Source organism: Phyllobates terribilis, unplaced genomic scaffold (assembly GCF_046119375.1).
Source record: "Phyllobates terribilis strain yellow unplaced genomic scaffold, ASM4611937v1 Scaffold_5__5_contigs__length_657084704, whole genome shotgun sequence".
Taxonomy (NCBI): domain Eukaryota; kingdom Metazoa; phylum Chordata; class Amphibia; order Anura; family Dendrobatidae; genus Phyllobates; species Phyllobates terribilis.
Window position 1 is genome coordinate 639,720,823 of NW_027362765.1, and position 11,128 is coordinate 639,731,950.

The 11,128-nt window shown below is 44.1% G+C and overlaps 1 protein-coding gene across 1 annotated transcript in view; it reads right to left on the minus strand.

The window, feature by feature from the left end:
• Positions 1 to 9,763, minus strand: part of LOC141273819 (protein ELYS-like) — a 112,316-nt gene extending 102,553 nt beyond the window's left edge. Inside the window, exons 1-5 of the mRNA XM_073686199.1 lie at positions 9,605 to 9,763; positions 5,710 to 5,839; positions 4,977 to 5,230; positions 4,715 to 4,895; positions 666 to 873 (exon numbers count right to left, since the gene is read on the minus strand). Coding sequence (XP_073542300.1) covers positions 666 to 873; positions 4,715 to 4,895; positions 4,977 to 5,230; positions 5,710 to 5,839; positions 9,605 to 9,616 — 785 coding nt within the window. The 5' untranslated portion in view covers positions 9,617 to 9,763. The remainder of the gene's footprint in view (positions 1 to 665; positions 874 to 4,714; positions 4,896 to 4,976; positions 5,231 to 5,709; positions 5,840 to 9,604) is intronic.
• Positions 9,764 to 11,128: the final 1,365 nt, after the last annotated feature.

An 11,128-nucleotide genomic window follows, 5' to 3' on the forward strand; every position in this document is an offset into this window, starting at 1 on the left:
ATGACGCCACTGCCATGCGCCCTCAGACGCTGAGGTGAGCTGCTGGGATATTCACTTCTCTCCACGCCAGGACTATGGGTGTGGAGAGGAGTGAATATTCATTTTCTTTAATAGCGCAGTGTCAGTCGCAGCAGTCTGCTTCCTGCAGCAGCTCAGCGATACGGTGTGCTCCAATAGCGTGCACAGAGGATAACGGAGCCAGTGGCTGCGACTGACAGTGTGCGCTATTAAAGAAAATGAATATTCACTCCTCTCCACCCCCATGGGCGTGGAGAAGAGTGAATATTAATTTTCTTTAGCAGCCGGCTACTGCCTGTGCACCGCTCTTCCGCCGCAACCTCTCCCACCCCACAGCCAGAATGTAAGTATATACTCGAGTATAAGCCGAGGGTTTTTTTTTTTTTTTTCAGCATAAAAAAAAATGTGCTGAAAAAGTCAGCTTATACACGAGTATATGCCGTAGCTTTGAAGAAAATCATTATATACACACATTTTAATCAAAGTTATATATTAAATTACTATGTACAATAATGTGTGGCCAGAAAAAATACCAATTTTCCCTAATAAAACAAGCTTAATACAGCCACGTGAGGGAAAATCTTGAAATGTATCTAAGAATGAAGTAATGCATTTGAATATGGAAAACTAAACAAAACTTTACTTACTCTCGTCTTAAAGTTTTCATGTTCCATAAAGAGAGGTATCCATCAGAGAATCCTACAGCCAGGTGATTAGTTCTACCTATATAGCTGACTGTGGTGACCATGGTTCCAGAAGGTGCAAGCAGCTGAAGACATATGTGTCGTCTCTCTCGATTAGCCGCTTCTCGGAGTTTAGGGATTTCTGCAGGTATCCCACTAATGACTTCAAGGTCTATAAATAAATTGACAGAAACAAGCATTTCAACATTAAAAGGGGTTGTCACTAACACCTTCTTAAAACTAAACGTTCAGCCCTGATAAAAAAAACAAACAAAACAAACTTGTACTCGCCTCCCATGCCGGCTCCATTCCAGCGGTGTCAGCACTCGCGGTCCCGGGTCTGTGATGCGGTGGAATGACCTGTGATGCCCGGTGCCCAATCAGTGCTGGCGTCAGAGTCCCGGCCTTCAGACAAACTAAACATGAAGAAGAAATCTGGGATCCTCTTCATGTTCAGTTTGTACGAAGGCGGAGATTGACGCCAGCACTGATTGGGCGCCGGGCATCACAGGTCATTCCACCGCATCACAGACCCGGGACTGCGAGTGCTGACACCGCTGGAACGGAGCCGGCACGGGATGTGAATATAGGGTTTTTTTTATTGGGGGCTGAACATTTCGTTTAAGGGGTTGTCCCAGTAGTGGACAACCCCTTTAAGTCTATTTGCCTGTAATTACATAAGCTGTTGTGTTTGTACATAAGGAACAAAACTTTCTTGCTATTATATGAAAAGTCTCCTACATTTGTTACATTTCCTCTCTGATTTTCAGTGGAATAAGTTAAGTAAAGACTAGCTATGATGTCTCCTATACAGACATGAGGGGCTCCTGCTCTCCTGCCCCTATGCAGAACACAGAGAAAAGTAGCATGGCTATAATACAGCAGTACAACCAGCAGTAAGGTGATATAAAACACATTTTAGCTGTGGTTTGGTTTTTTCTCAGAGGGAATGGTGAGTTTTGGAAAAAAAAATCTCATCACTCTCAGATCTCACTTCCAGCATTTACAGTCATTACAAGGGCCAGGAACCCCCTGGAAAACCCCTAGGAGAAGAGCTACGCTGTCATGTCATTACATCCAACACAACCTATCCCAGGTACAGGGGAATAATACCAACAGCCGCAGAATGTTTGTTAAAAGGGAAAATAAAAAAAACTACATTTTAGTCAGCTCTTCAGCCACTTTATCAGGAGGCAGCAAGTTAAACATGCAAAAAGCGATGAGCGGTTTGCTTGTAGTATTGATTTCAGCGTTGGTTATAGAATCAGTGACCACTTAAAAGGAGTTTTGAATAACAATTGGGAATCTGAAAAAGGTCTGTCCGTATTAAGAACACTGGAGTAAAGCCCGCTCCTAGATACCCATTTTGTTCTGGACATTTTAAAATGCCCAAACTGAACCAAAACCGAAGTCCACCCTCGCCACCTCCCTGCACCATCTTGATTTGTGCTTCTCCTTACACCAAGTCTCATTATGTCCTACCAAAAGACAGATCCTGCAACAAATATAAGGACAGGAGGGAGGAGCGGAGGGTAGAAAAACAATAGGAATATTTGACACATTTTACATAGTGCAGTCTGTCCTATCCATTTTGGGTCTTCTCTATGCTGATGTCTGACTAATTCCCAAACTAAGTGAGCAAGTGCTATAATGTGTAAATGATAGATACTACTGCAGCAAATCCATCGCCTCTCTTTACTGTTTTACACTAGATTCAATTTAGCTCTTCCCTTAAATATATTACGGTTTCTTTAAATACAAGTTATACAATATTTTAATAGACTTTCTACATTAATTCTCTACCGTTTTCAATACCTCCATTTGATGTAATTGAATAGAAACCTTTCATTTGCCTAGTGAAAGTCAGTCTTGGTAATACAAGACACATACGGGCATAGCTCATAACTACAGGTGCTTCTCACAAAATTACAATATCATCAAGAAGTTAATTTATTTCAGTTCTTCAATACAAAAAGTGAAACTCATTATATAGAGTCATTACAGACAGAGTGATCTATTTCAAGTGTTTATTTCTGTTAATATTGATGATTATGACTTACAGCCAATGAAAACGCAAAAGTCAGTATCTCAGTATATTAGAATACTTTATAACAGCTTGAAAAATTAAATAAAATCCGAAATGTTGGCCTACTGAAATGTATGTTCAGTAAATGCCCTCAATACTTGGTCGGGCTCCTTTTGCATCAATTACTGCATCAATGCGGCAGCGTGGCATGGAGGCGATCAGCCTGTGGCACTGCTGAGGGGTTATGGAAGCCCAGGTTGCTGTGATAGCAGCCTTCAGCTCGTCTGCATTGTGGGGTCTGGTGTCTGTCATCTTCCTCTTGACAATACCCCATAAATTCTCTATGGGGTTAAGGTCAGGCAAGTTTGCTGGCCAATCAAGCACAGTGATACTATGGCTTTTAAACCACATATCGGTACTTTTGGCAGTGTGCTGGAGAATGAAATTTCCATCTCCAAAAAGCTTGTAGGTAGAGGGAAGCATGAAGTGCTCTAAAATTTCCAGGTAGATGGCTGCACTGACTTAGTCTTGATAAAACACAGTGGACCTACACCAGCAGATGACATGGCTCCCCAAACCATCACTGATTGTGGAAACTTCACACTAGACCTCAAGCAGCTTGGATTGTGGCCTCTCCACTTTTCCTCCAGACTCTGGGACCTTGATTTCCAAATGAAATGCAAAATTTACTTTCATCTGAAAACAACACCTTCGACCACTGAGCAACAGTCCAGGTCTTTTTCTCCTTGCCCAGGTAAGACGCTTCTGGCATTGTCTATTGGTCATAAGTGGCTTGACACAAGGAATGTGACACTTGTAACCCATGTCCTGGATACGTCCGTGTGGTGGCAGCTCTTGAAGCAATGACTCCAGCAGCAGTCCACTCCATGTGAATCTCCCCCTAATTTTTGAATGGCCTTTTCTTAATCATTTCAAGGTTGCGTTTATCCCGGTTGCTTGTGCACCTTTTCCTGCCACACTTTTTCCTTCTGCTCAACTTTCCATTAATATGCTTGGATACAGCACTCTGAACAGCCAGCTTCCTTAGCAATGACCTTTTGTGGCTTACCCTCCTTGTGGAGTGTGTCAATGACTGCCTTCTGGACATCTGTCAAGTCAGCAGTCTTTCCCATGATTGTGGAGCTTATTGAAACAGACTAAGGGACCTTTTTAAATGCTTAGGAAGCCTTTGCAGGTGTTTTTTAATTTACTGAGATAATGACTTGTGTTTTCATTGGCTGTAAGCCATAATAATCAACATTGACAGAAATAAACACTTGAAATAGATCACTGTTTGTAATGACTATATAATATATGAGTTTCACTTTTTGTATTGAAGAACTGAAATAAAATTTTTGATGATATTCTAATTTAGTGAGAAGCACGTGTGTACACAGCGCTGTAGCTATGTGCCCATCACATGACCAGTGCAAAATGTTTATCCACCAGAAGCAAACAATGAATATTACTAATAAAGGACAGCAAGCAGACATCTTAAAAACCAAGAGGAATGAATACAGACAGTATATCGCAAAGGCACTAAAGATGTTAATGGCATTATGTTGTTTTGTGAAATCATAAAGGGAATTCCAAATCAAGTAAATAGCATAATGCTGATATGTGATATGCCATCACTTGATCTCTGGGGCCCCAAACCAATTTGGGGGGGGGGGCACAGTTGGGGCTCTTAATTTTTTTTCTGCACAATGGTGGTTGTGATATCTGAACTGTGCTGGGAAAGGCAAAGAGCCCCATCCACATGAATGAAGAAGTGCCGCAGCAGGTGGCCTCACACCAATGTTCAGAAGGGAAATGTTATTCCTAGGATTGTTGGGTGCTCTAGAGGTCAGACCCCTTGTGTTTATTGTGTGCTGACAAATCCTAGTAATATGCCATCAATTACTAAAATGTGGTCACCCCTTTAACACAACTTGATTTAGTTTTGTTAAAATACATTTTAAAAATCCTGATTTATTAAGAAAAATACCTGACGCTTCCAACTCATCTTGATTGCAAGAGATATCATCTAAGCATAGATCAATAAGAAGAACATGCCCAACATCTGTAACCACAGCTGCCACGCCAAAGAACCATCTTAGACTCTGGTGTAAATGCTGAGTACTTGCATTGGCTCCGCCATCATTCACTAAGGGTTCAACAGCCGTTACCTGAAAGCACAAGAAAATATATAAATTATAACAGTTTCCCAAATAGGATCGGGCAAATCAATCAAGTTTAGAAGTGCTTACCGAGCCAGGGAGCGCCACTGCTTTAACAACTTTTGAAATGCCGACATCATACAAGCAAAGAACACTGCCTTCTGCTTCAAGCAGACCCACAAGAAGTCCTGTCTTCTTCTGCCATGAAAACTCTTTGACAGCGACAACAGTGGGAGGTCTTTCACTCACTGTGCTAAAACAGTATGCAGAAAGTCTTTCACCCGTTACTGAATTGGTAACTTCAAGCTGGGGTCCACATGCGAGCCAAGCAAGCCCAGCTCTCCCTTTACAGAAAAGAGAAATAAATTACACACATGCATTGCCAACCTTTTCTGAGCCTATAACTTCATATTTGTAAAAACAGATTAAAGATATCAGTTTTTACAAGAAACACTAGGCATATGCCCCCACAACAGAGAGTTAGCTGCATAGGGGATAATTGTTAGATCGGTGTAAGGCAGGGCTCGCACAACTGTATTTCACAGTCCGTATATGAAGCACAAGGTCCAAAACTTACCGCTTCAGACCCGAGGCTGTAAGCTAAGGTTGGGAAGCCGGCCACGAGGTCAGGCGATGCAGCCCGTATACGGACCACAAGATACGCTTGTATGAACTCCACTTTAGTCCTACTTTTACCCCAATCTAACAATCATCACTTATCAGAAAAGATTAAAGAAGACTGGAAAAAAAAACCTTTACCATTCATTTGGTAAAATAATGAGCAAACAGACCATCGTTCTATTAGATGTTACATATCTCTTACCTGTGGTAAACTTTGCACGCAAGACAGATTCCAGGTTAATTTCATCCTCCTGAAGAGCTTCTATTGTGGTCTCCGGAAATTGCAGCAAGCTGCTAGTTACTTGGGCCTCAAGATTCGGCATCTTATTTTTCTTTCAGAAGAAAAACAAGAATTTGAAATTAAACAAAGTAAATGAAAACACAGTAATATTACACCAGTATATATATATATATATATAAGCACAGAAAGGACACTCCAGTCATATGCACCCATACACAATACAGGTGCTTACGTGGCCAATAAAAACATGCTAGATTATTTCCCATAATGGGCCACTTTGCACTGAAAGGTATAGTCACCATATACCCACTGAACGTATGCCAAGCAGGGCTGTGGAGTCAGTAAGCCAAACCTTCGCCCCCTTGATGTCCGTCTCCACAGCACGGCCTCACTACTGAGCGTGTACATAAAGTGCAGCACAGATTCATCTCACCTAAGCAGAGACCCTTACATCAGGAACAGAACAGACATTTATAGGACATTTCATAACTTTCCCAAATTCTTATGAAAACATTTACAGCACATCCTGCATTGTACTACTGTACCCAATTTATTATATATTTTAGGAATAGGTCCATTTTAGACCAACTGCGACTCCACAGCCCTGAGGCCAAGACAACAAACTTGGTAACAACCTATGGATTTATTTTGTCCATACGCTTGGTGTATTTGCAGTACATGCAAAATATACAGTGTTACAAACTTAAGGAAAAGTCTTTACATATGCCACCTATTCAAGGCTTCGTTGATCTTTAGCCATGATTATAACTGGATACAATTTTGATTTTACAAAAATCTTTGCCGAATAGGCATAAAGGGCGAATTCTGAAAACCTGCGCACTTGATCTTAGCAATCAGACTCAATTTCTCAGAAATGACAAATGGTAAGGTTTTTAATATTAGAGTTAGGACTGTCCCATAAGGGTCGCCGTGAAGTGGCGGGATGACTTTCACATTATTTTGATCAAAATTATGTTAACTAAATACCCTTTATTATTTATCATTATTTTTGCACTGTGCGATTTATACATCTACTTTCAGTTATTTGGGTATTTTTCTTGTTCTTGTTTTCTCTCAATTTCTCAGAAGCCCATATGATAATTAAGGAAGTAAACTAGTTGCTATAGCAATTATTCCATTGCACCAGTTTTCCTAAATCTCTGTCGTCTCTGAATCCGGCGGTCTTACTTTCCATTACTAGGTACAACATTTCTTTTAAAAGGGAGAAAGAAAATGCAAATCTGAAACTCCCTGCACCGCTGCGGGGGGCACAAGCCACATTCTTCTGCCAGGTGCAGCAGCTGAACTCAGATTACTGTACCGTGTCTCCCATCAGTAATGTGATGTTTCATCTATTTATGGAGATCCTGTACATTACAACATAGATCAGGGACGTCAAACACACAGAGGGCCAAAATGAAAAATGTGGACAATATCGCAGGCCAACCAGTATACAATATGGGCCCCACATAGTCCTCCATACAGTATAATGGGGCCCACATAGTCCTCCATACAGAATAATGCCCCCACATAGGGGTGGTGGTTCTGGTGTCGCGGGCCAAATAAAATCACCCTGAGGGCCAGATTTCGCCCACAGGACAGAGTTTGACACGTATGACATAGATATTCAGCCACCTGTACGGATTACAGCTTTTGGAGTCACTCACAGCACAGCTACTACCAACAATCTAGAGATGATGGGGAATCCACCATTCCTTCTCACTACACAATGTCAGGGAGGAGGAGTTAGAAGGAAGAGCATGCCCATTGCTTCTCCATTCACGGACTAGAGTACAGCACTCCGGCCATTTCTTTCAGCTCCACAGACATGACCATTCCAATGGCAAGGGTCCCAGACTACTTAAAAATCTATAAAATGAAGGCTATTTTCTCCTCAGTTAAATTATGTGATCTTATGACTATGGCTGAGAAGTACCATGTTATCTAATGGAGGTCACCATTTCAGTCACCAGACCATGCTGCATAATGAGTCTAATGTAACCTTTTCCAAAAGGTAGAAACAAACTCCTATCATAGTAATGATGATGGCTACACAGCTCCAGTTAGCCAGCTACAATAAAGATGATGACCATTCAGACTCCTGACTGTAAACTGATAATCTATTTGGTCACTGATGAGAATAGTGTATGAGATGATAAGTTATAACAGAAGCCAGAAGTGGTACTAGTTCTAGCTGATTACATGATGCACAGAATGAATGGCTAGGTTTACAAGGTTTATTTCTGGAGGATTTTGAAACAGATCTGCTCCAAATTCTTCCTTAAAGAATGGAATTCTTTACATGTAGCACAGACAATGAAATAATCAGGTGTTGGTGAATTTATAAAGAAAAAAAACTACAGCAATTCTTCAGAGAATAATTCGGTACATGCAAGTCTGTTCCTAAGGGTAAAGTCCCACGATGTGCTGCCACATGTGACAAAAACCCATACCCACCTCGGGGGCCACTGTGAACGGGTTTATCAGTAATACCTCATATGTTACTGCAAATTTATGAACTCAATCGCCCCACAGGTAGGTCTGGCTAGTGTCCGCAGTATGTGCAAAACCTCATGGATCCGCACCGACTAAGGTCAGTCAGGCAGTGAAATAATGGATATGAATAGCGGTACCAGAGCGCCAATAACAGGGCAAAAATATTAAAAGGACTGATTTATTAATATACAGACAACGCGTTTCGGTGGACACAGCCACCTTCATCAGGTGTCAAAGAATTTAATTAGAATCACTACCCTGGTTTTCCAAGCTGCGCTGCCCTAACCCCTCCGGAACGCTGCCGGGGGTGTTGGTGAAGCTGGGCGTCCATCTCGGCGTTACATGCAACTAACCTGACCACGTGATCCACCACCGAGAGATCAGGATCTGTGAACGCCGCTGGAAATAGATGACAGCCACCAACAGAGCGGAGCTTGTGGAGCTTTACACTGGGGTTGTGCAGAGGTGCACAACTTCATAAGGTTAGTAGCCATCCTCACACCCCTCTAACAATTGCAATACTGAGTCACCCATTGCGCCTTGTTCTCTCCTCTCTTTACATATTGAGGCAGTGAAATAATGGCTGTCAATCACAGTCAAATAAATGATGGCAGTAATGTCCAGGCAGGAGCCTACTACAGCCATCACTACATGCCACAATGACGAGTAACGGGGCTGTCAGCGGAGTACGTGATTGTGTCTGTCAGGGCAAGGCAACGGCCCCGCTTACAGGCCAGTCAGTCGAGGACGCGGTGCCGTCAGTCAGTCAGTCAGTCGAGGACGCGGTGCCGTCAGTCAGTCAGTCGAGGACGCGGTGCCGTCAGTCAGTCAGTCGAGGACGCGGTGCCGTCAGTCAGTCAGTCGAGGACGCGGTGCCGTCAGTCAGTCAGTCGAGGACGCGGTGCCGTCAGTCAGTCAGTCGAGGACGCGGTGCCGTCAGTCAGTCAGTCGAGGACGCGGTGCCGTCAGTCAGTCAGTCGAGGACGCGGTGCCGTCAGTCAGTCAGTCGAGGACGCGGTGCCGTCAGTCAGTCAGTCAGTCGAGGACGCGGTGCCGTCAGTCAGTCAGTCAGTAGAGGACGCAGTGCCGTCAGTCAGTCGAGGACGCGGTGCCGTCAGTCAGTAGAGGACGCGGTGCCGTCAGTCAGGGCAATGGCCCTATGTACAGGACAGTCAGCAGCGGTTGATGCCAGCCCTGCACTCATAGCGGTGATGTCTGGCACTCCCCCTACAGGGGGGATATAGAATGCAGAGTCCGGGACCCCCGTGGCTGGGGAGAGGTGACAGCTTTCACTGTGGTCTGCTCTCTTTCCAGGCAGTGACACGCACGATAAAGCGGGCACGATGTTCCGTCTGCTCACCGTGAAGACCATCGCAGTCGCCGGGCTCAGCTTCTCTCCCCAGCGTCACACTGCGAGCAGGCCTGCGGGATCATCACGGCCACCATCTCTGATCACCAAGCGCCACCGGTTCCTCTTCCTTCCCACTGAGTACGTCACAGAGCCGTGCGTGCGCCGTAACAAAGGGGCGTGAGTTCTGTTCTGTCATTGGTTGGTTTGTGTTTAGGGGCGGTTCCCTTTTGCGGACGTCACAGATTGCGTGGCCCCGTCACGTTGCGTCACACGTCTCAGTAACTGCGGGATTTTGTGTTTGGAGCACATTGCCCTTTAACCCTCCGTCAGGGGCAATAGGTGTCATAACGAGTTTAGGGGCATTGCCCCTGTCCGGCACAGGCTAGGAAATTGGCTCGATTTTCCTTTTTTTAAAATGTCAATGCTGTAAAAGTGATCAGTTCCCTTAATAGGAATGTAATAAATGAGAATACACATAATCAGCTGGAAATAAATGTTTACTAACGAGAAAAGTCATATGCTTCAAAGTGCTCACATTATGCTACTTGCAAAAAAACCCGACAGTTTTCTTCAAAATCTATTAGTAAACCTAAAATATAGAGAAGGAAAATAAATTGTAAGGTTGGTGAAATAGTCCTGTCCTGAAAGTCAGTCCCTGTCAGATATTAGCTGTCCTGAAAGTCAGTCCCTGTCAGATGTTAGCTGTCCTGAAAGTCAGTCCCTGTCAGATGTTAGCTGTCCTGAAAGTCAGTCCCTGTCAGATGTTAGCTGTCCTGAAAGTCAGTCCCTGTCAGATGTTAGCTGTCCTGAAAGTCAGTCCCTGTCAGATGTTAGCTGTCCTGAAAGTCAGTCCCTGTCAGATGTTAGCTGTCCTGAAAGTCAGTCCCTGTCAGATGTTAGCGGTCCTGAAAGTCAGTCCCTGTCAGATGTTAGCTGTCCTGAAAGTCAGTCCCTGTCAGATGTTAGCTGTCCTGAAAGTCAGTCCCTGTCAGATGTTAGCGGTCCTGAAAATCAGTCCCTGTCAGATGTTAGCTGTCCTGAAAGTCAGTCCCTGTCAGATGTTAGCTGTCCTAAAAGTCAGTCCCTGACAGATGTTAGCTGTCCTGAAAGTCAGTCCCTGTCAGATGTTAGCGGTCCTGAAAGTCAGTCCCTGTCAGATGTTAGCGGTCCTGAAAGTCAGTCCCTGTCAGATGTTAGCGGTCCTGAAAATCAGTCCCTGTCAGATGTTAGCGGTCCTGAAAGTCAGTCCCTGTCAGATGTTAGCGGTCCTGAAAGTCAGTCCCTGTCAGATCTTAGCTGTCCAGAAAGTCAGTCCCTGTCAGGTGTTAGCTGTCCTGAAAGTCAGTCCCTGTCAGGTGTTAGCGGTCCTGAAAGTCAGTCCCTGTCAGGTGTTAGCGGTCCTGAAAGTCAGTCCCTGTCAGGTGTTAGCTGTCCTGAAAGTCAGTCCCTGTCAGGTGTTAGCGGTCCTGAAAGTCAGTCCCTGTCAGGTGTTAGCGGTCCTGAAAGTCAGTCCCTGTCAGGTGTTAGCGGTCC